Here is a 24,059-nt window from a genome sequence, read left to right on the forward strand (position 1 = left end):
ATCCACAAGATTTTATTGTGATATGGAAAATTTTCACACCACTGAAATACACAACTAAATTAAACATACATAGTACAGAGAGTTTTTTGATTAATCTCAGCCCTGAGTTGCTACAAAAACAAGTGGCATTATGTAATTAGACCAGTACATACAAAGACACTACACACACCTGTGGTTATCCCTTTGAGCAACAGTACTATGATGATGCCAACCAGTGCAACGATGATAGCCACTAACACATAGACCGTTCGAGAGGACTGATCTGTAGAGGAAAAACAATTATCACTTGATGTTTGCCATCATATGTTACCAGTATGAGGACTTGTGAAACATTTGAAAAGATGAGAAATACTTGGGGGGGGGGGGGTTGTATTTAGTTAATGCACTTTTGTCTCAATAGTTTTTTTGAAAAAGTAAAAGCTGTTTCACTCGTAGATTTTATAACCAGGTCTGTATATTCTCTTAACATCTCTGCCTGACAGGTGCAAGGAATCAAATTGGTACATCATGGAAATTTGATATACATACAGCAGGGGCGGATCCAGACTTATGGAAAGGGGGTCAAAAATGAACTGAGGCAATACATTGTCTCTAGTTTGATAAGGTGAGACCAAAAAAAAAAAAAAAGGTCACAGCCAGCTGGCAATAGTTGCCCACCTCACCAACCATGCATTTATAGCTGATGAACATAAAAATCCTTAAATAGCTCACTACACACTGTCTAATACTGTGACTGCTCTATTAGAGTATCTCGATCTTGGTATACTTGACCCCCCCTGTACAGTGTATGAGATCACAGGTATGAGGCTATTAGCTCATAAAGTTGAGGTGCTTATAAAATCACCCATTTTGTTTTTATTAATTAGACCATAGAATGATGCTTCAGCATCAAAAAGGCTTCTTTGCTAGCTGGTTTCCATATTAGGGTATTTTGCCACATATTTGTGACATACTGTCTGACTGCTTTATTAGAGCAGCTTAACTAAAGTGACTGTTCTATTAGAATTTAGACTGCTCTATTAGAGTATTGATCTTTTATTTTTAATGGAATTGTGGATTTTCTTACTGTTAAAACTTTGTAATCACTTCAAAATGCCAGCATAACTGATTCATTACCACATCCCTAACTCTAACAAAGCAGTCATCTTAATACGACAGCCATGTTTTTTTAAACATAGCAGTCACACATGTACATCTTAGCTATGCTTCAGCAAAAGTGAACAGACAACAGACTGGTGTAATAAAAGTTTTTGATTTAAAGTAGTAAAACAAGCCACATAATGGTAGTACAACATAACCACGTGGGTAAATCTTTACTGGCATTGAGCAAATGAAATTGTAATAATCCAAAAACCTAGCTCTTTATTTTAATATACTTAATTCCACATAAATAATTATGTAAGTGATTACTGTACAAAATGTTCATAAACCCACACATACCTTGCTTCTTTTCTAGTAAAACGCTCAAGTCCTGCCTGAAGTGATGTTGTAGATAGTCGTTAGCGGCTAAGGCAGCAGTGGGCTGCCAATCATCAGTCTTCTCCCCAGCATAATCACATACACCCTTGACAATGATACAGTCAATAGATGATTGCATTATCCCAAACCCCTCCATTTCATAACCCTTTGCTTCCTCGCCAAAGTATTGCAGAAGTCTTTTTCTTTCTTCTTTATCATCCATTAGAACGGGTTTACTTAAAATAAGGCCAGACTTTATTTCACAATAGCGTTGCTTATCTTGTGTACATGGATACATCCATTGAAAAGGTTCTTGTAAGCGCTGAAGCATTAAGCTGCAAGCATTTTTGATATTGCCACGTGGTATATCTTTGCCATCCTTCTTTTTATATTGATCACAATCGTGGATTCGGTTAGACACCAACACATCACCAAGCTTAACACCATTCTCGCGAAAGCCAGCTGCAACGCCAACACCAACAATAAGCTTCACTTTAGGGAAGGTATCTTTATCAGCATGAGAGACAGCATGATGACCATGTCCTGCCTTAACCCTAATCACCGCCACTGGACACTTTCCAAAGTCTCCAAACCAGAGAGGATGTGTAAGCAAATCAGGGCCTACTTTTGTTCCTCTTTCAGTTTTTAAAACATGTTCTAAACCATTGCGTGGCTTTAGGTAACACATGGTAGCCATGAACTCAATGGAATTCACCACTACAATTATTGCTTGTGTATCAGATATGACTCTTCTCTGTAAGTTCATCATATTGCAGAAAGTTTACATCTGTTTTGTCTTCTTGGTGCTTTGATTTCAAATAGTCTTCAGTATACAATGGCTCTAAAGTAATTAAGACAAAGTATATGAGTATCATACAGTATGATAGTACTGTAGGTGTATGTACATTATATATATACATGCCTTCATGTGTATCTGTAATATCTTCAACAGCTTGTTTGCTAGGTATGACATTGAGAGGTTCAGATTCAGGTACATCTTTCACAACAGGTTCTGTATCGTCCATTGCAGCAGGTTCCACTGTAGCTACGTATATACACATACCGCAAATGTTGTTAGTCTACAAAACACAGCTAATACACAACATCTCAAAAATTTATGTACCAGCTACACAGTATTCTTAACTATGTTGTATGACACAATTTTGGAATCAAGACCTTTCATAATTAAAGCATAGCTTAGGTGCATCTTATTCTTCACAACAGGTCCATTACAATATACAGCATATTTATTGTCTATACACAAAGCACTGCTAATACACACTATCTCACAAATTTACTATCCAGCCACATAGTATTCTCATGAACAAGACAGATATGGCGGCTGTTTTGAATGTAGCAGGGGCGTAGCTAGCCAGACGGTGGTGGGGGGGCAGGCATCCCCCACAAAACACTCGACATTGTTCATAATTGCACAAAAGGCTAATGACCCAGTGATGGGCTAGCCAACATACGGTGTTGTATTATTACAGCTTATGTAACTAGCTACATAACTACTTCATTACTGATTGCTACCAGTCAATGGAAGTATTTTCGTCGAGCATCACCGCACGTGCCACAACTGTACTCCAACAAATTCGCCCACAATCCAGTAAAACTATTATTGTGAATATTTTAGTACAAATACAATGTGTCACAGTTACTTACGTCAGCCACAGTCTGTGCTGCAGTCCTAGCACACTGGCATAGTATGACGAGCTCACTTGCTTCAGCCGGCGAAATTCAAATGCCATGTATTGGCACGAAATCCCAACTCTACACCTTTCTTGTTAGAATTTGTAAGCTCGTGACGGATCATCTGACTGACAAAGTGAAAAAATTAAACTGGCATGCCACTACATTGTACGAAGATCCAGTGTGATTAACTTGGGAAAATAAAGTTGGTCCATTTAACACTTTATCACCTCGTAGGTTTGTAGCATCACATATCACTTCTGAGTTGCAACTCTTTCAAAGTCACTTTAAGCAGGTCATCTGTCCTTTTATGTTCGAAAAATGCACTATCACGTGAGTAGTGTAAACATATAGAATTGTGTCTAATATTTTCGTTCGGTAAAGGCATAGTGTCTATACGGGGGGAAACCCCTGGGGATTCGGGCATACCTTATTTTTAGCGCATCATTTTATTAATTGCTTGTAACGCGCAAGAAATCATCGTATTATTATCACCATTCACAAACGAGTTGAATGTTGTGTGCACTCGCGTAGTAGCGCACAAACAGTAATTTGGGATGCGTGTCAGTTAAAGCTTGTGACGGAAGTTAAAAAAAAACATCACTTAGTGACAGGGGGGAAAATGCCTCCCCTTGCCCCCTTGACTACGCCACTGGAATGTAGAAGTTGATGAGAATATAGTTGAGAATAGTGTACTACCATCTAGCCAATTGCTAAGAAGTATGGTATGTCCACCATTAAGTTCCACAATTGGAGTTCAAGGTGCACCACTACATGCAGATATCGAGAACAGGGCAAAGAGAAACACCTAGATATGGTATGTACGTAGAAAGCTAGTTGTTCCACTGCTAATTACTGTAGGACTATTAAATGACCACTGTGTGTTGAATTATCAAACAATTATGTATGCATTTTAAAAATCAAAACTATTGTCTGATGTATTGAATTTTGCATGGGTATTGCAATGGCGGATCCAGGATGGGGCATTTGGGGCAAATGCCCCCCTCCCCCCCCCCCCCCTTGGAAGAACCATACTTCTGATTAAAATACTAAATATTATATGTACCAGGGCTAGATCAATTAGCTCATGAAATGATATGCACATTTTAGTAGCATTTATTACAAATTCACCTGAAATCAAAGCAAACCAGTCAAACTAGCTGTGAAATTGTCCCTAGCACCTTCGTGCGTATTAAGCGCCTCTAAAAACAATTACCGTGTTGCTGTTGTGTAAGAGATTCATAGCCTTTTACACAGCTTTTAAGACTCCACAACTATCTGCAAAAGCCAAACTGTCAAAAATCAACAGTGAGACACTACTTAGTAGCGATTATTTGCTGCTTCAAAAATGCAGCAACTAACAAGAGAATCTGGCTTTCCCCATCCACCTACAACTCAGCCCATTTGTGCCCCTCCCCTTGCCAGCTCCTGGATCCGCCCCTGTATTGGTTAGGCACCCATATTGTAGGAATTTTATCAAACTTTTAGCAGCTGTGTGTGTAACATAGTGGCCAGTTGTTAGATAATTTTCCAGATATTGAAACATGCAAGCATACAGAGTTCCGGTGACTAAGCCATGGTTCTGTTAAATGGTTACTTTGATTCTGCGCTATTACTGGGCAGGGGAGGCACCTTTTGAAACTAAACTTTACACAGGAAGATGAAGTCAAGTGGAATACCTCTGCCAAAAATCATGTTCTAGGAAAGTTTGGATGAGGAGGGACGTGTGGCAGAAATAAATGTTCCGTTAATTGGTTGCTTATGCTGTGATTTTTTTTTGCATGTGCTCAGTGTCTTGTTTTGTGATTCAGTAATGTTTTGTATCATCTTGTGTATGTTACTCTCCTGTATTGGTCTGTGTGTTTTTATCTCCTTGTAGCATAGATTTTAGTGTGGAAGATGGGTGAATTATACAACCAGGTACAAAGAATAATACAAAATGCGGTTAAAATTATGTCATAAATAAATAATTAATTAATTAATAATTAATGTTTCATGTGAGAAAACTACGAGGCCTAGAGACATAAACTAACCGGGGATCGATTCGCCTGTGAACAAAGGCACAAACGTATAATTGTTGTGCCCGTTCGTGCTGATGACTTGACCATACGTGTAATTCTATACAACACCCAGTACCACACCCTTTATTACAGATTGCGCGAAGGAGAAGATTAGCGAATGTCCGTGAAGTGACTTCAGGAGAGCGAGAGACCACTTTACACGTAAACAAGAAGATTACAAGTACGTTTTTATGTTTGTAACGTCTCAAGTCTCCATGCTAGCTACCAGTCACATAAAATATTAATTAATTAACAATACAAGAAAACATTAAAACACATGCCATGCTCTTTACAATATAAAATACAAGTAAACAATCTTGTCTTGTGCAGCTGGCATGGCGAACTTCCTTTGTGTTGGTGTCAGGCAATTCAATACATGCTTAATCTTTTTTGCCTTCACCTGGCTTAGCTACTAGGTTCTGGCTGGCTTGGCTGTCTTCCTTTATCTGGTTCATCTGGCTTGCATACTCCTACAGTATTGTGTAGCTATCTCCTGCAAGTTGTGTATGCATAATTATAGTGTGTCACCCATCACTGTGCCATTGCTATACCACTGATGAACCTTATTTAGCTCTAGTTGATGTTGATACTTTACTGTATATTGGCTAATAATTTTTATTTGTTGATGTTGCCTATAATGTATTGCTGCATACAATACTGCAATAATGCATCTCTCCTGTACGTTTTGTATACATAATTTACATATACTGTGTACACATCACTGTGCCATTACCACACCAATGATGTACTGGCACTTAGCTACTGGTGGCCTTTAGTTACGATGCCACTATTGTGTTGTATCTATCACTACTGTGACCTATTGAGTTGATTTGGGGATCATGCCTTCACCACCTAATAGCCTCACCAGGGGGCTGTCACATTGGTGTATGTACTTGGTTGTATGTGATGCAGTCCTAGATAAATAGTAATAATAGATCAGCGGCCAAGAACAACGCAAACACAGGCTGAACATTCTATTGAAAATTTTCTACTTCTTTGAATATCATGATATAGTGTGCTGCAGACATATACATTGTCCAGCATTTATGACATTCTTTCCATAAGCTCTATTAATTATTTTTCTCTATCAATTCTGGAGTAGATGGAATTTGTGAACCCTAGGAACCAGCCTCTAGTTTTACTACTAGATTAGGTTTGTAAAAGGTATCCATTCTTGGTATGTATGCAGTCTCAGAACACAATACTTTCCACCTACCTCCTTGTAGCTCCAATTCAATAGAATTAACAAACTCTTGTGTATCTGGTTTCCCATGTTGTTTCATTATTTCCAACATAATATAGAATCCTCCAGTTTGACCACCATCTAGAGGACCTGATATGTGTGCTAACAAAGCTTGTCCTCTTTGCGTTACAGCAGTATTGCGAATTACTTCCTCATGATCTCTGGAGATGATCCTTTCCTCAACAAACTTTGGCAGCAAGGTGACTTCATGTTTAAGGGAGTCACAAAATTTTCCATAATTCTTAGTGAACACCATTTTCTCTTTTGTAGCCATGGTAACTAAAATGTACAAAAGGAACTATTTGTGATTGCAATAATAATCTAATTATACACAGCAAAGTTTTTCAACAAATACAATTGCAGCCATTTCTCAGCTACCACCTTTAATTTTGTAACTTTTCACGACAGGTTATATACTATTGAAGGCTATATCCTTTATTTTCACTTAGCCATCATTAATTTTGTATAAACAGTCATTGGGTTTAAACTTGCATGCCGTTATTTGCTTACTTTCAATATTCCCCACAGGTATATGATGGAGTATATCACAGCATTGTATATTAAAGATCATGGACATTAATTTTGCACATTCTGATAAAATATATTGACCTGACACCATCCTCACAATACCTTCACAGTGCCTCAGCAGCATTGGTTAGGTATAACCAAGCCCAAAAATGCCTTCAGTATGTCCCAAAATGTTTCCAATAATTGCAAGTTGCTACAATTATGTTTTGTAAAACAATTCTATTTAGTGGAATTTTGCGCCGACTGACTGATTCCTTCAGAGAAGCATAACTTGACAAGTAGATGCAAAAATCAGGAAATTTTAGGGATCACAGAAACAAAAAGCAAGAAACAAGGAAAGTTGCTTACACCTACAGATATACAAGTGAACATTCAATCCCAGCATAGTCTGAATCAGCATGACATGGTGGCATGATAGAAATCAAGACTAGCATGATAAATACAGTAAACTCCATAATCTAGCATGATAAGCAGTAATGATTTCATATATTCTGGTTTCCTTCAATGCTCAAATATATACAATATTTTTAAAGACATACACATGCTGTAGCTGAACAGACCATTATTGACTAATGCACAGCACTACAACAGTAGGAAGTTTACCATGTATTCTTTCTGTACATATGAGAGGAATTACTTTGTATACAGACTTACTGTAGCCTTGTGCACTACGCCAGTATAGAAAATCACTTTGTCAAATTGCATTTTCCTTAGCAAGTTATTATCTTGCCAATAAATAACACACAGTAAATTAGTCCATAAAAGACAGTGCCTCACACACATTTAAATACTGATGCACGCGTATATGCATCCAACATGACCACATACACACACACAATCACACATGGATTTAAGCAGAGGCTTCAAGAGACTCCAGTATTAAACCAGAAGCCACTCCTGGCAGAATAATTTAGCTAGTAATCTCACATTCTCACTTTTTGGTACCTAGTGTCCACCGTTTTTTCATACAGCTAAGCCAAACTCCTGAGACATTCATTGGGCCAGGGTTCCTGGTATTTCGAACATACTGCATACAACCAATCCAACTAATGAAACTTTGCAGATGTGTAAAGGGCAGATCAAGATGCTTTCTGCAACTATGACATATAATGTGCTCTACTTGAATCATGCATGAATATGAGGTAATTATGTTGTTGCAAGACAGCCTGCTACATATTCATGATGACAGTTGATAAAAACTTGCAGACACAATTAACACCTACACGATTCAGTTTAGTGGAGTGTTTAGTACTACAACGATGTGAGCCATGGCCAGTTACAATTAAGATGATAATGATCAATTACAACAATATTATTGTGCAGCTCACTTGCAGACATAGTAACACTTATGTATAACTAGTGATAGTTGGTGATTTTTACTGTTCTGCTGTATGCAAATGCTTTCACTGAAATACTATACAGCAGTGGCATAGCCAAGGCGAGCCTGGATGGTGATGTGCCTACCCAAAACTTCCCCAGCAGTGCCCACTCACTGTTGCTGTAATGAACAATGGACAAGTAGTACATACGTACCTTAGTAGAGCAATGTTTTCGTTATGAATGAACAACTGATTCTGTATAGTGGAAAACTTTGGCAGTGCAAAGCATTGGTGAATTTGGCAAAATGTCCTTCCACCAAAGAATATTTCCAGCTGCCATTATCTAATGATAATGTGCAATAGTACGTGACAAAACAACACTTCTTCAAAGCTTTTTTCAGCTTGCTAAAGTTGCATGGCATCAAGCTTTCCTACTATGAGAAAAGTTCAACAAGTACATCATGTGATCCCAGTTTCTGTTCTATACAATGCACATCACAAGATCATTTTTGGGTGGGTATGAGAGGAACATGAGGGAGAATACTGACGTGTTGGAAGTTGCATAGCCTAAATTGAAAAAAAATTGTCTGGTAGGAGATCAGCTGAATCAAACTGTGTGATTGTCTCAAGAGTCAGGCTGCAGTATATAGAGTTGCGTGCAAACACAGATGAGTAAAAAGAGAAGTAGACAAATAAGTGTAACAAGTCTTTTTCACATGATGTTGCTGCTAGCATCTGTATCATTCATGCAGTAGCTATATAGAGGTGTTTAATGAAGAGGTGTGGTCATAAAAGTCATGTGTCACATGCACAAATTATCAGCCATTTTTGTAGGGCAAAAGAAAAAGCGATGTCAACTGGAACTTATCAATCAAGCAACGATAAAAACTGGTGGCTTGACGACTAAAACCATTAATAAACTCAGGCATGGTAAAATAAGTTATCTTTTAGACGTTAAATTTTTTAAGGAGGTAATTTAAATTTCATTATGAACAGATGTTGTTTACCTATGGCATGAAAAGGTGTGTGCAATGAATAGTCTATTGTCACTTGTAGCATGGCTTCAGATGTCTACTGATGGCTTCTAGCCAGCTGCTACATATATAGTCATACTTTATCAATACTCGGGATTTGCTGAAAAAGAATAACAGGGTGACTTTTCTGTACAGCTGGTTTGTTTTCCCTTTTGTATAAATGTTTTACATGTTCACATTGTCATCAGTGGTTGTCCAAGTCATCAGTAGAACATGCAACCTCAACCTGCAGTCAATCCTTCAAGGCCACGACATCTCTTACCTACAACTACAAGGTTTGTATTTCAGGTAGCGATTACATGATGCAGTATTACAGTGCTCAGAAACACTTCGAAAACGTTTGCACTACATTGATTTCCCCGATCTTTTTGCCTTACACAAATCCAGAATACGCTACACAAAAATGATGTAATATAGTGCCATGCCTTCTTGTTAAACCTGTCTATAGATCTAGACTAATAGAATAAACTGCAGGAACAATGCATAATTAGCTAGCTAGATACATTTTTGCATTTTAAATTGTTGTTTACAACAAAAGTGTATGTATAGTTCACTGAGGATGATCATTAGGGTGAAACATGTTGGTAAGTGTGCCCACCCACTCTCTAAAGGTCTGGTTATACGCCACCTACAAGTGTAGTCACTTTCAGACTGGCAGTTGATGCACAGGGATCAAGAATTATGATCATTGAATTTTTGTGTTCACCTTCGTAGGTGTTTAGCTAATTGCCACTTCAGTGGACATCTTGATCCCTTAATTCGATCACTGCAAAAAAAAAAACTCAATTGTATCTTTATCCTGGTTTTAAGTGTTTCAACAGACGGTATGGAAGTGACTACTCCTTGCACTGACATGCAACATAAGGATGTTATGGCTAATATAAGTCACTTTGAGTTCCGAAAAATATTAGCATGATTGCATGTGGCTGTAGGACAGTAGTGGTAGTTTAATCAGTAGAGACATTAACACGCAACAGTATGTCAGCACAATATTATTATAACATTAAACACATAATAACTCTCGTAATAGCTATATAGGTAGCTGAACGGAGCATACTTCATACCTATTACAAGCGCCTTTGATCTCTGACGAGGAGTCAAGTTTAATAGTTTGTTTGCTGTTAGAGAGAAAGAGAGACACACCAGATTAGCCAAAAATGTAACCACAAAAAGAGGAGATAGGGAAAACCAGTACATTGTAAGGCGACATCCGTGCGTGACATCACTAGCTTAACGTGGTTCTTGCTGGTCACGTGATCAGTTTATTTTGCGCCTCGATCCGTCGCTTCCAGCCTTACTTGATCTCGTACTTGATAGTGAAATACAGGTGAACAACTACTATTTGTACACGCGTGCGTCTATGGAGGCGTACATAGTAGAGAGCGCCTTGCGGCGCTCTGGCGTATGACGTTGCGTGTGTACATACTGAGATGATAATAATATAGTGTGTATGTATATATAGTGTGTATATGTATATATAGTGTGTATATGTATATATAGTGTGTATATGTATATATAGTGTGTATATGTATATATAGTGTGTATATGTATATATAGTGTGTATATGTATATATAGTGTGTTCGCGTGCAGTCTTAGTCTGGCCCCCTTGTGGTCACTAATAGTGCAGTGTGTTTGTTCTCTCCATCAGGGTTCAGTACACGCGCAAAATGTGCCCTTAGGCTGATAATTGCTGTGTGCATGGTTGAGTACAACAGAAAGAACTAGTAGCGATTGTGTAGTGAAATGCATTAGAAAGTAATTTAGCTTAGATTGTATTAGAGATTGTAGTTTTGTGCGCATCCTAATTAAGCCCCATTAGGTTGATGTTCGGCCAAAATATATCTAATTACTAGCTTACTTTCCTTAACAGCTTAGGTATCCATGACTATACATGGCTGCAGGTTCGAGGCTGCCCAGGTCTAGTCGTGGATTTTTTCTTCTTTCTCCTATTTTTCAAACATACTTAGTGAAGTTAACATGAACATCTTTAGTGGGACCATGTGTCCCACAAGCCTTTGTAAGGCCTTCTGGTATACAGGCTCTGCCTTTACCAAGTACTTTAATCATAATACGTAAGTTCGAGGATGGCTGTTATCTTTAACTCCTGTTACTTGTACAACACAACTATAATAAATTTGTGTGGTTACTTGTATGTATCAATTGAGTACAATTAACAGAAAGAACTAGACTAGCGGTTTTGTAGCGATTGTGTAGTGAAATGTATTGCAAATGTATAGATTGTATTAGAGTAACTTTATGCGCATCCTAATTAAGGCCCGCCAGATTGCTGTTCGATTACCGTGATTCATCCTTATTTACAGTAAAAATGGTTTACTCAAAGAATTGACTTGTCCAGTCCAGGAAATCATATTCCTCCTGCGTTCACCTGCTCACACCATAAGCCTCTGTGTTGAATAACTTTCTGTTATGTTTTTTGGCAGTGATTCTAATCTGTCTAGACAAACCATTTCTACCTGTTTGTGAGTAATTAGTCACTATCTAATGACTACATTTTTACCACAGGAAGTAGGTTGGCAACACAGTCCCTACTTGATATTGATGTTGATGAAGATGATGTAGAAGCTGGAGGATGGGGGGATGATGAGGGTATGGTTTTGTGCGTGTGTGTGTGTGTGTGTGTGTGTGTGTGTGTGTGTGTGTGTGTGTGTGTGTGTGTGTGTGTGTGTGTGTGTGTGTGTGTGTGTGTGTGTGTGTGTTGGTAGTATAGTGTGTACTGTATGTAAAGTGATAGTAGTCAGTTGTGTAGTATTATAAATACACAACACAACACACACACACACAATGGCAATAACTAGACATTGTATATGTTGGTATGTAGCTGATGATGTAATCCCGGGAGAGGAAGATGCAGCTGAGGATGGTGGTGGATGGGATGTGGGAGATGATCTTGAGCTACCAACTGATCTGGTGAGTTATTATTGTACTACTAATTCCCAAGTGCTTGTAGTTCATAAGTGTGTTGTGTGTCAGCTTCTGGTCTTTATTCATACTTAAGCACATGCACACAAGAATACTCACTTTGACATGATCTCTCTTACAGGAAGTCAATGTCACTGCAACTTCTGGTGGTGAAAGTTACTTCGTACCCCCAACCAATGGCATATCACAACAACAGGTAAACAATGTGTGTATTCACATCTGTGTCTAGTGTGTATCTGTGTTGTGCAGTATTTGTGTGTGTGTACACTGTTACATGTATATACCCTTGGCTGTTTGTAATATGTTTAATACCATATGAAACTGTTGCACATTTTCTTTCCTTGAAAAGACATTTTGTCAAGTTTTTTCCATTTATTATATTGTACTCTTCTTACATTGGGACTTTGTTGTTTAAAATATTTGTTGTTTATTGTTGCACAAACAGGTATGGGTAAACAACTCACAGCTACCGGTGGATCATGTTCTAGCTGAGTCAGGAGTGAGAGTAAGTGGAATACCTGTAATAAATCGGCATGTTTGAAAAATCAGTTAGTGGTGATCTTTGTATACAAATGTATTGACTTGTTTAGGACAGATTTTTGTCATGTCTAATTCTTGCGAGATATATGTAATTAAAATTTGATATAATTATTGTGATGTAAATAGGATCGTCATCCAAAATGATTATTCTACTGTTATACGTCATGTCGATATTATATTCATTTCACCATAGCTATTACAAGATCAACTAGGGGTGGTGGAGTTTGAGCCATACCGGCCATTGTTCATGAGCACCTATGCTCGATCACGATCAGCCATTGTAGCTCTACCAGCTACTCCTTGTCTGTTTGGGAGCCCTAACAGAAACTGGTAATGTATTTGTGTGTGAGTACATGTACATGTGTGTGGTGTGTGTGTTAAATGTAGTGTTAGTCACTGCCTAGGTATTCGTTTAGGAAATAACTGGGGGGAGGGGTACAAAATAAGGATAAGTAAGGGGTAAAAATCCATGTGCTTACCATGGGGACAGAGGGCATGCTGCTCCCCACCCCAAGGAATTTTAGAACCTCTCAGATTGTTTCTGGTCATATACCTGAGAATGACCAGAAGTAGAACTGTGAAACTGGACAAAAATATCATAACTGGTTTCTGGGCAGATCATCATAACTGCTGGTTATCCAGTTCACTAAACTTAATTCTCTAATTTTTATGCTAGACTTAATTTTTAAAATTTGTAGAATAATTTGTAGAATAGGCAACAAGTCATTACACATAAAATTTTATCCTACAACAAGTGTGATATCAATGTTGAAGAATGAAAAGAATATAGTGTTGCATATTTTCAAATTTACTGATACCAATTATTTGTCTATGCTTGAAATTATGCTGACATAATTGTTGCGTTCCTACTTGTAACCAAACTTTTCGCAGACAAACAAGCCAAAACTGTTACAAAATGGTTACAACAAATAAAAGGTTTTACCACTGACTGCTACATTCAACACTTTCTTTACTGTCACATGATTATTACCATTTTTACTGATTGATTGTAAGTTTCACAACTCTAACTGGTCAGTTTGTTATTGTTCCTATAGCATTCTCAGGTATAGTTCTCAGCTACTGTACTTGCCAGAATTTATTTTCATCCAGTGTTACAATTATTGTTAGTCTAAGTCCTCATTATTTATGGGGGGCAGGAGCTTGTTAAGGGGAGGGCAAACACCCACTGCCCCCTGAATAAAGCCATGAGTGCATATGCCCCGTGATTTACTTGCGAAGCTGGTATGTTATGTAAAATACACACATGTGTGAGTTTACAGAATAGAGTGAATTAGTATGTTGTTGCTATATAGTGAGAGTGTGTGGTTTGGTTGTCATAGGCAAGAAGCTGGTGCTCGTAATGGTCTACCTGCAGTTGGACTGAAGCTATCACGTCTCGTAGAGAAATTACAGGTAACATTGTATAAGAAATCAATTATTGACCATGTTATGTGCCCCTCTGAAATTCTCACAACTGGGAGATAAAATTTTTAACGTTTTACCACCAAGTAATAACCACGACCTTCACCTACTTACCAATTCTTGCAAGGAACTTTAGGGAGATGTGTGTTTACACTCTATGAGCACTCATGGTGACACTAGGTGGGGTGCCTTAATTTTTTAGCACTACACATTGTTTAAAAGTCTGTTCACTGAGCTACTTGGAGAAGGTTGAAGGGGCTATGTGCTCAGATTATTTACATCATTAAACTGTTCAAGTTTATGATATAATTATAACAAAACACATCATTATTAGTGAACACCTGTACCTGGTGCTATTTTATGCTCGAGGTTATGCTGGTCTTGTAAAATTATAAGACAAGTGAGCTAGCTTATAATGTTTCCTGAACTGTCTAACATCGTAAGAAAGGTGATACACTGTAGTAGAAGGAGTGGTAATTCTGTTTGAGATGAAGCATTTCATTTTGTTGCAATGACACTGCTGTTACAACTGGCCTGGTTGTGATACCTGAACACAAGTTGTTGTGTAGCATTAATTATTCCTCAAATGCTTGTTTATGCCTTTTACAGCAGTAGACTGTTATCTCAGCTGGTTTTTAATATTGTTCTCCCACATAACTACTGGTGCTGAATCATGTCAGTATACGAAATAAATGTTGTGTAAATGTTGCATAAAATTCATAATTTCACTGCCAGTAAAATTCTTCAACAGCTCCTTCATAGCCTCTCAAATGAACACTGTAACTACGGTGCCTTACTTGTTATGAAGCAATGAATTACAGCAAGTTGCATCTCCATGTTTCAAAATTCTAGCCACGTGTTTAATTTCGATTGTGGGTTTACTCACATAAGTCGAATATGGCCTGATAGAAAATTTAATGGTGAATTGAACGGAACTTGCAGCAAGGTGATAGGAGCAACCATTATCGAGTTATGGACCATATCTTATGTATAGTGTTTGTGTGTTTCCTTACCGTAAAGTTACATACATGGCTAGTTTTGGCCTCACCTTTATTGTGGTCATGTCAAAAGCTAAGATATTCTACAACTGCTGTGATATAACTATAAAAAATATGGAGGTATCAGTTTATCCTTGTTACATCACAAGTATAATGATGTAAATTGCGTAGCCATAGGACAAACACTTCGAAAGTTACAGCACTTTGTGCAAGGCACGCGTATTTATGTTTAAATCCAGTCTTTGGGTTTAAGGGATAAGAAGCTATCTCATACTGAGGGAGTGTTATAAGGAATCATTTATCATTGCTTGACATCAATTGTCGGCCGGTCAGTAACCTCCGTACATCTATTACCGGTTGATTTTAGTAATCTCTCATGCCACTCGGGTGCTTTTAAAATCTGGATTCTGCCAACTTCTCAAAATAATCTTTGACGTCTATTTGTAATTACACCAAAATTCTTATGCGCAAAATTAGAAATACAGTAAAATGAAATTTCAATACATTGATTTACAGCATTTAATAAATTATATTTAACAAAGAGGACACAGTTTTGTAGCATCACTGTTCATGTTATCTTCATGGATCCATCTACCACAACTGCATCTAAGCCACTCCTTTCTGTTTCCACATCATCACCGAACAAGCCAAAACATGTCTATTTCTGTTAGACCACCAGACAGTTCACACAGCTAAACAATCAATGCTTGATAGACATGGCATTCAATTACGTGATTTACAAAAAGAATGATCGGATTATTAATCTCCAACACTCCTCGATCTCAGTCAGCAAGTTCAGCAACTCTGGTTAAGGATCGAAGCTTCACAAACACTTTGGTTGTGAATATGTTAGCTATCATTTTTTCTAGATCATATAGCCAATATCCTTTCCGACCATAATCAATTATTACACCTTCCTTGGGGTCTAGCTTGAGCCTTTCAACTTGAGGCACATCGGCATATTCACTGCAGCCAAAAATGTGAAGGGAACTTTGATACCACACCACCCTTCATAAAGGGTACAGTATTCCACTTAATGATTTTTTGAACAATGATTTCTTAGATCAACACATGTTGATAGTGCCTCTGCCCAGAACCTGTGAGGCAACCCTAGAGTCTGCTAACATGGTATGTACACGCTTGAGCGTTTGATTAAGCCTGTCAGCAGTACCATTCAGCTGGGGCGTGTGAGGTGTTGTCAGCTCTCTTTTTAATTCTTTCTTGGGTAAGATACGCAACAAATTCACCAGAGGTGTATTCACCTTCATCATCACAACGTAGGGCCTTAACCTTCCTTCCAGTTGATTTCTCAGCATTTGTTGATGATGACACACTGCACATATGGGTATATATTTAAACACAAAGCAGTTTAGAAAATGGAGAGCTCTTGTTGCTACAAAGTACTCACCTCCTCCCAGGGATCGGGTTCCTATTCTGTCACATGCATCACTGTGTACCAGTTCCAGTAGATGGTTGGCCCTCTTAAGAATGAAATGGCAGACAAACGAGACAATGGCTTTTTCCTTTAACACAACATTCACAAAAGCCAAACTTTTCCCATCAACATCTATTCCTTCCACCATTTTATGTCTTGCATTCCTTGAGCCCCCAAGTAGCCAAATCTGCGATACCAGAGTCTTTCCTTACAACTAACCTGTGGGCAGGCTTGATGTACACCAGAAGTGTGAAATCAAGGATACCAAGTCTACTCTTTTGGCTGTTGGGTGCAGAGAAGAAAGTTTGTACTACATTGATTGTAATGATGTGGTCACTTTGCCTTTCTTGGATGCTGAAGTCACACTGAACAGGTTGTATGTCTGATCAAGTACAAGAAGTACATCATGAAGTGTATATGTGTTTGATTTACCAATACAGTACTTCCTGGGCTTATTGCCTGCAAGCTTTGACCACCCCCAAGCACAACGTTTAGTGGTGTTTGAAGGCTTGATAATGACTGAACAGCATCTCCTGGTTGTACATGTGGCATGTAGCTCCTGAGTCTAGGACCCATCAGTCATGGGCATTACACTCAGGGCATGCTGCACTACCAACCAGTGCTGTTGCTGTCATCACTGATGTCATATTCAGTTATAGTTACCTTCATCTTGGTCTTTTTTTTTTTTGGACCTGTACTGATCGGGCCTGACCCTTTAACTTTGCAATTTCCTCACAATCTTTCTTGGCTTATTGCAAAAATGACACCTTAACCTTCCTTGAAACTGGCTGTGAGTGCTTCTTCCTGACTTAGCTGGTTTGATCTGCTCTTCATTTTAGTTTCTTCATGTAACAACCTCTCCCTCACAACAGCCAAGGAAGGCACTTCAGCACTTGTTTCCAATGCAGTTACAAGAATGACCTCTCATATGTTTGGACCGCCAAATCAAACCCATTTTCAAAATGACAAGAACATAGTTTTTCTGCTTCTGAAAACTGTCAAAACATTATTGCTGAATACATCAATTCCTTGGCCTTCCTCCTGTTCATCAACATCTAAAGTACACATATAATCTGAACTACTATTAATACTATATATATATATATATATATATCACACCATCATTGTCTTGGCTATATAAAGCAAAATTCTTGTGTCAGGATCTGATCTTGAGGCATTAAAATTAATGATTAATACAGATGTACTGTAACACCTTCAGTCAGATTGTCATTTCCTTGAATGCATTGCCTTGACCTTCAGAAACAACATCTGAAATAAAAGAGTCAACATGTTAGAATTATTGACCATCAAAATGGTAATGAACATGCTATCACATCCTCACCTCCTTGGCTGCCTGTTAGACGCAGCAGAAACACTTACACATGATATGGAATATCGGTTAAAAGGATAAACAGCTGTTTTTTCTGCAGCCAGACACAACATTTACTGGTGTAATAGCATTCAGCTACGCATTTTGAAATATGGAATTGAAGTTTATGATGACTGTCCCAGGATTTGTACAGTAAAACTTATGGCATTCCATTCCTGTCTCCTAAAATCCTTCAGTGGCTTAAATAGACTGCAATCTAGGAGCTGGCGCTCATGGGTTGTATGAAGAAGCAGATGAAATATCGTCACTTTGTGGTTTCTAGTAAACTTCAGTGACATCAAATCTGAGTGGGTTCTGTGACCATATAACGTTAACAACAGGGGGGCAGCGTATAACTGCATGCGCTAAAAAATGCTTTTCAAGTCAATCCACACCTTTTTCACTGTTCACTTTCGGTCACTTCATTCCTACACTACAAATGATTCAGCAGCAAAAATTACAAAATGAGGTAAGCACTGTCTAGTACAGCCAAACATCATTATCTGCTATTTTTGCCCAGCTGTTTGATAACGGAACTACAGCATCCATCCTAATTGCAGCAGTGGAATCGCCCAATCATGAGCTCAAAGATGGGTTCCCCTTTAGAAACCTCTACCACCACTCATGAGTAACCCTGGAAGCTATCAAGGATACATTCGCTTTTAGCACCACATATAGATATAATAAATTTTCCACGAGTTTTGCCATAGCCAATATTTGCTGCATCAATTAAATGCCCTGCCAGCTTTTCTTCCTCTGCTGCAGATAATTATAGGTTTAGTCCCATGTACAACTCTCCTACTCAGTATATCCTTAAGAGTAGAACAAGGTATGCCGTGCTTCTGAGAAGCTGTATTAGGCTTGAGGTACACATCCTGCATTTGCTGGTCTGTCCACTGTTTCCTCACTGATTTTCAACTGTTCTGTGGTGGACTTGGCATTGTAGTGCCATTTGAAACCCTTTTTCGTCTTGTATGAGTAAAGTAAGATATTTGTATAATGACTCGCGTTCCTTCCACCATAATAAAGGTTGCTTGTTTTCTGAACCAACTGGTTCCTCAAGTTCATACTTTTGTAGTTCTGTTTCAGCAACCTCTGAACCAGCACCATTTTCTCCTGCCCTTGGTCTAAAAGCACCATCAAAAAACTTCTCTAACTTTGTACGCTTAGGTCCATAAAACTGTTCCCTTCACTCAACGTTGCCTCGTCAAAATCAATCAAGACTATTTCAAATGGTTCATTAAAACAAATATTGGGTATCCTTATATCATTGTGACAGATTTACTGACAAGCTAGTGACACATACCACCTTCAATTTAGTCAGCAAGTCATGTAAACACTTTACTGCATCTTCATATTGCATTGGTCCATATTTCACTTTCTCGTACATGAAGACATTAGGCACCTCCTGATGAAATTTATATTCAATTGCAAAATCTAATGGTTTCCGGTGATGTAAAGCTAAAAGCGTTGATAGTGTATTTTCATACTTTGGTTTTTTACAACAATATGTTTTGCTTTCCTTAGTCACTTCAAAGAGCAATCCAAACTTCACATACCTTTGCACTGGGTTACAACCAAACACACTCATTTCACGCTCGCTCAAACAAAGGATAAAAGCTTTAGAGCACTGAGGAGCATTTTTGTATTGACAATCTTGTAGAACCTTGAGGTTTCTTTTAATAGCTAAGTGTAGCTCCACAGCAAAATTTTCACTTCTAAGTGGTTCAGAGAACACATCAATAGCCATTTTTAGTAATCTGTATTTTACTTCTGTCTTCACTGCAATAGTTTTTAAATGTAAATTTGGCAATGAAAAACCTCCACCTCTTCAACCTGTTCATGACACTTTACAATTCTTGCTAACTGAATCAATCCATGAATGGTTTTTGATATCGTCTGCTCGATGGGAGATGAATTAACTTCTATATTAACAAGGTTCATCATCTTTTGTCCATCATTTTTCACCACAGCAACATCTGATAAGTTATTAGGAGTGTCGTATCGTTCAAGGAGACTGTCTACATTAACTCCATTAAAAATTAGCTTCGGGTGGATATCAGTTGTTAGTTTCATAGCTGCTAATGTATCACTGGCCGCTACAAGATGACTAATTAATTTCTGTGCAGCATAATCCGACTGGGATCTCTTTATCTTTTATATCTGCCTGCGTAGAACCTGGTGCACCTGACTGTGATTTTAATTTATCCTCATCCGAATCCAACTCGATGCTATATCTTTTCGCAAGGTGTTTCTAGGTATACCCATGTTGGTATACAGCGTTCCGGACAGTTCTTTCATCCATTTTAATCCTTCCATGATAACCACTTATTAGTAATAAGTTCATTAGATCTCGTAACACCCTAGAAGCATTGCTAGATGAACTTAATTCTTCACCTATGTCAAGAAAATCATTAGTACAGTGGAACCTCTCTTAAAGGACTCTCTGAAGTAAGGAAACTTCTGTACTAAGGACAAAGTATTTTGGTGCCAAAAAGTTTTTGCGCATCACAGCCACTGGCATACCTAGTGAGCGACTTTTCAGTGCTGCTGGAAACTTGGTTTCTGAGAAAAGATCTTGTTTAACATCCGACAATATTGACAAACTCATTTTCCTATATGAAAACAAAACTGCATAAACTGTCTACCATGTAGTAGTAGTAGTAGTAGTAGTGTGATCACATTGTCTTTTACATGCTTTTATTATATCATCCCACGAAGCGGTGACACAGTGAACAGTGAAGCTAATATAGCTTTTTGTGCTATGCTGAGCTGTCCAGATATCCATAGTCACACTGCAGTACTGCACAGAAGATAACAATTTCTCAGTTTTCTCTCTTTTATGGGTGTACATAGCTGGAATCACCGTATTTGTAAAGTAAGGTCAAGACGGAATTTTAAAACGTGGCTCAGCTGTGTACATCAATTGTTTGAATCCAGCATTCTCCACCACGGACAATGGCTGCATATCAGACGCAATGAAGTTACCAACTGCTTCAACCAAACTTTGCCATCGTTCACTATCTTTTGGTAGTGGCTGACTTTGTTCTAAAACCTTTAGTAGCGTTGGCTGTGCTTGTTCTAAAAGTTTGTCTTTTGTCTCCCCCCTCCCTTAACAATAGTGAGTATTCATTTCGATGGTGCCGTTTCAAATGAGTACGAAGGTTATAGTATGTTCACGTTGAGCTGAATTCTCAAAAACTTTTAATAACTCATGGATGCAATTGCACATGATCTTGAAATTTGTCTCACTTGTAGTACTGTTTGACCAGCTAAAAATATTTCAAAATCTCTGTGTTCTTTCCTATGGGAAGCCATATAAGTACAGTGTCCATTACAGCGCTTTCCCGAACTTGTAATGGAGCCAAGCCATACGTGTATGTTGTTCACACCTTTGCTGTTACCAATGATCATCTGGTTGGCTGAAATGTTAACTCTGTTAAGAAAAAAATCCACTTTTAATTTTTAGCTGTTTTTCAGGATTCAGCACAACGTGAACATACTATAGTTGTGTTCTTAAAATATAAAACTTCTGACAAACAAAGTCGACAAACAACTTTCTCTCTTACCAGAATCCCTTCTTCATTAGTGAAAAACCCAAAATGCTGCCACATGTGCCCATAGGTTTCGGACTATTCTGTTTCGTGTATCACTGCCAGACGCCATTTTCAACAACTCAGCAAATACGTTAATTGGTTCAAGTGTGCATGCGCAAATATTGATGTATCAATTCACTTAAATTTGAATCGATCCTGTATCACTCTCATTATGCATCGATTTATATCGATACATCATTGCAACTCTACAGCAGATATTAGCTAATAAACCGTTTAACACAAGCCTTTTCATGTTCTTCCAAGGATAGAATACAGTAGCTTCTAGGCGATTTTAAACGGCCGAAACAATAAAGATAACTAGTATGAGGATAGTATTAAAACCTTCCGTATACTTTGTCAGATGTTGAGCGTGCCGATAGACGTTGGTTGATAATTGATTGTTTACAATAGCTGTGTGCATGTACATTCATACCTGTACATGTGTGTTATTGTTTTCTGTATGTATTGGAACAAGTGTTGTGTTTAGTACACCATACTACACATGCTATAAGTGTCATTTATCACTTGATCCACAATAGGCTGCCTACCATTCCACCACAACAGGCAAATTCCAAGATGCAGTCCACAAGTTCCAGTCACTACTACTCAGTATCACTATTGATGGTGGATAACAAGCAAGAAATTGCTGAGGTGTGTACACCTCACTACATGTGTACATTGTCCCACAGGCTGTAACAGTAGTGTTGTGTTTCTATGCATTATCAGATGTACAGTGTATGTTGTATTAGAGTGTTATATTGGTTGTAGGCACAGCAATTAATGTCAATATGTCGAGAGTATGTGGTGGGACTGAGTATGGAGATCACAAGGAAGGATCTCCCCAAGGTAACTGATCTGTGTAGTGGTGTATGGTGGTGTGTTATTACATGTAATGTGTTTACCACATTACATATGCACAATGCTCACTCACAAAATACCTATAGTATTAGTTGTATATTATTCACTTAGGGTAATCTGGAAGAGCAAAAGAGAATATGTGAGGTTAGTGTCCCAGTCATGTAGAATAGACTGTAGTAATGTCTGTCTCTACTGTAATGTTCTGCTAAAGAATACCATTTATTATATTTTTCTTATTCTCAACAGATGGCAGCTTATTTCATACATTGTGACTTACAACCAGTACATCTCATCCTCACACTACGAACTGCCCTCAACTTATTCTATAAGGTGCACACCACACATAAATGTTGCTATGGATTACATATATGTGTGGTTGACAGCTCAAGAATTTCAAAACAGGAGTATCATTTGCTAGGAGGCTACTAGAACTGGGACCAAAACCAGAAGTTGCAGCACAGGTAAGCACGACCAAGTAATAGCTAAAGTGTATTTCATAACTGACTACCTCTGAAAAAAGCTTATTATTGAGACCATATTGTACTTAAACCAGCAAGAACATTTCTTGTAGTACACACACGTAACTTACAGGTAATCAATTAGTACATGAAATTTGAAAAACTAGTTACTTTAATCACAAGTGACATCAATGGTAGCATTGTTGGCTTTTGTATGTAGTATGTGTATGTGACTCCATTATTTTCACACACAGACGAGGAAGATTCTACAAGCTTGTGACAAGAACCTCACAGATACTCACAAGTTGCAATATGATGAGCATAATCCCTTCACCGTATGTGCATCCACCTACAAGCCACTCTACCGGTAACTACAATAGCCAGAATTCATAACATCTTGTTATATGTCTACTAATAATAGAATAGTCTGTGATAAGGTCACATTTAAGTAGTTTAAGGTATTGTTTAACACAGTGTGTTTGCTGAATGTGTTTCGCTGTCTTTCATATAAATGTTGTGAGATAGTTATTGTTATTATTCTCCTCCCACAGTGGCAAGGCACAGGAGAAGTGTCCATTATGTCAGGCCAGTTACGTTCCAGACTATAAAGGAAATGTCTGCAAAGTGTGCATGGTAAGTGATTATGTTAGGGCTTTGCAATATTTGGTCATACTGAGATATCACCAAAGCCACAATACCGTACATGAGACCTTAAAACTGAAACCATAGTACAGTAGGACCTAAATAACCCAAACCCTCGATTATCCAAACAGTAGCGGTGACTGTTCTATTAGAGTATTTGTCACATAGCAAGTTCTGTTAAAGTAGTGTATGTTCTATTAGAGTAGTTAAACACAGCTCTTAGTTATCCAGTTATCTGAACACTTTTATCATTGAACTGGCACACAGGTGTTCGGATAATGGAGGTCCTACTGTATCGAAATATCAAAAATACCAAATATATATGTAGTAAAGTATAAGAAATTAGTTATTACTTTAACATGTATTTTGTTATTATTTTTCTTATACAATATCCATTCAAAGGCAGTACCTATATTATTTAGCAAAAATATAAAGTAGTGAAACAAGAGAAGTTGCCTATATAAAT

The 24,059-nt window shown here is 38.0% G+C and overlaps 3 protein-coding genes across 3 annotated transcripts in view; 2 read left to right on the forward strand and 1 right to left on the reverse strand.

The window, feature by feature from the left end:
• Positions 1-10,532, reverse strand: LOC136256988 (death domain-containing ATP nucleosidase-like). Its single transcript, XM_066050081.1, has 6 exons — positions 10,399-10,532; positions 6,427-6,732; positions 2,381-2,503; positions 1,441-2,299; positions 170-262; positions 1-110 (listed from the first exon to the last, which is right to left on the reverse strand). The coding sequence occupies exons 4-6, from the start codon at positions 2,225-2,227 to the stop codon at positions 97-99; spliced, it is 894 nt and encodes a 297-aa protein (XP_065906153.1). The 5' UTR covers positions 2,228-2,299; positions 2,381-2,503; positions 6,427-6,732; positions 10,399-10,532; the 3' UTR covers positions 1-96.
• Positions 1-24,059, forward strand: part of LOC136256936 (coatomer subunit alpha-like) — a 90,171-nt gene that overhangs the window by 63,347 nt on the left and 2,765 nt on the right. Inside the window, exons 38-39 of the mRNA XM_066050014.1 lie at positions 23,206-23,318; positions 23,503-23,584. Of these exons, the coding sequence (XP_065906086.1) occupies positions 23,206-23,318; positions 23,503-23,584 (195 nt within the window). The remainder of the gene's footprint in view (positions 1-23,205; positions 23,319-23,502; positions 23,585-24,059) is intronic.
• On the forward strand, positions 9,383-22,767 carry LOC136256996 (coatomer subunit alpha-like). The gene is made up of 11 exons (XM_066050093.1): positions 9,383-9,609; positions 11,859-11,942; positions 12,175-12,263; positions 12,397-12,471; positions 12,721-12,780; positions 13,009-13,145; positions 14,156-14,228; positions 22,175-22,286; positions 22,404-22,481; positions 22,605-22,637; positions 22,740-22,767. Exons 1-8 carry the CDS (start codon positions 9,495-9,497, stop codon positions 22,265-22,267), a joined length of 726 nt encoding a protein of 241 aa, XP_065906165.1. The 5' UTR covers positions 9,383-9,494; the 3' UTR covers positions 22,268-22,286; positions 22,404-22,481; positions 22,605-22,637; positions 22,740-22,767.

This window comes from Dysidea avara, chromosome 1 (genome assembly GCF_963678975.1).
Source record: "Dysidea avara chromosome 1, odDysAvar1.4, whole genome shotgun sequence".
NCBI classification, from domain to species: Eukaryota; Metazoa; Porifera; class Demospongiae; order Dictyoceratida; family Dysideidae; genus Dysidea; species Dysidea avara.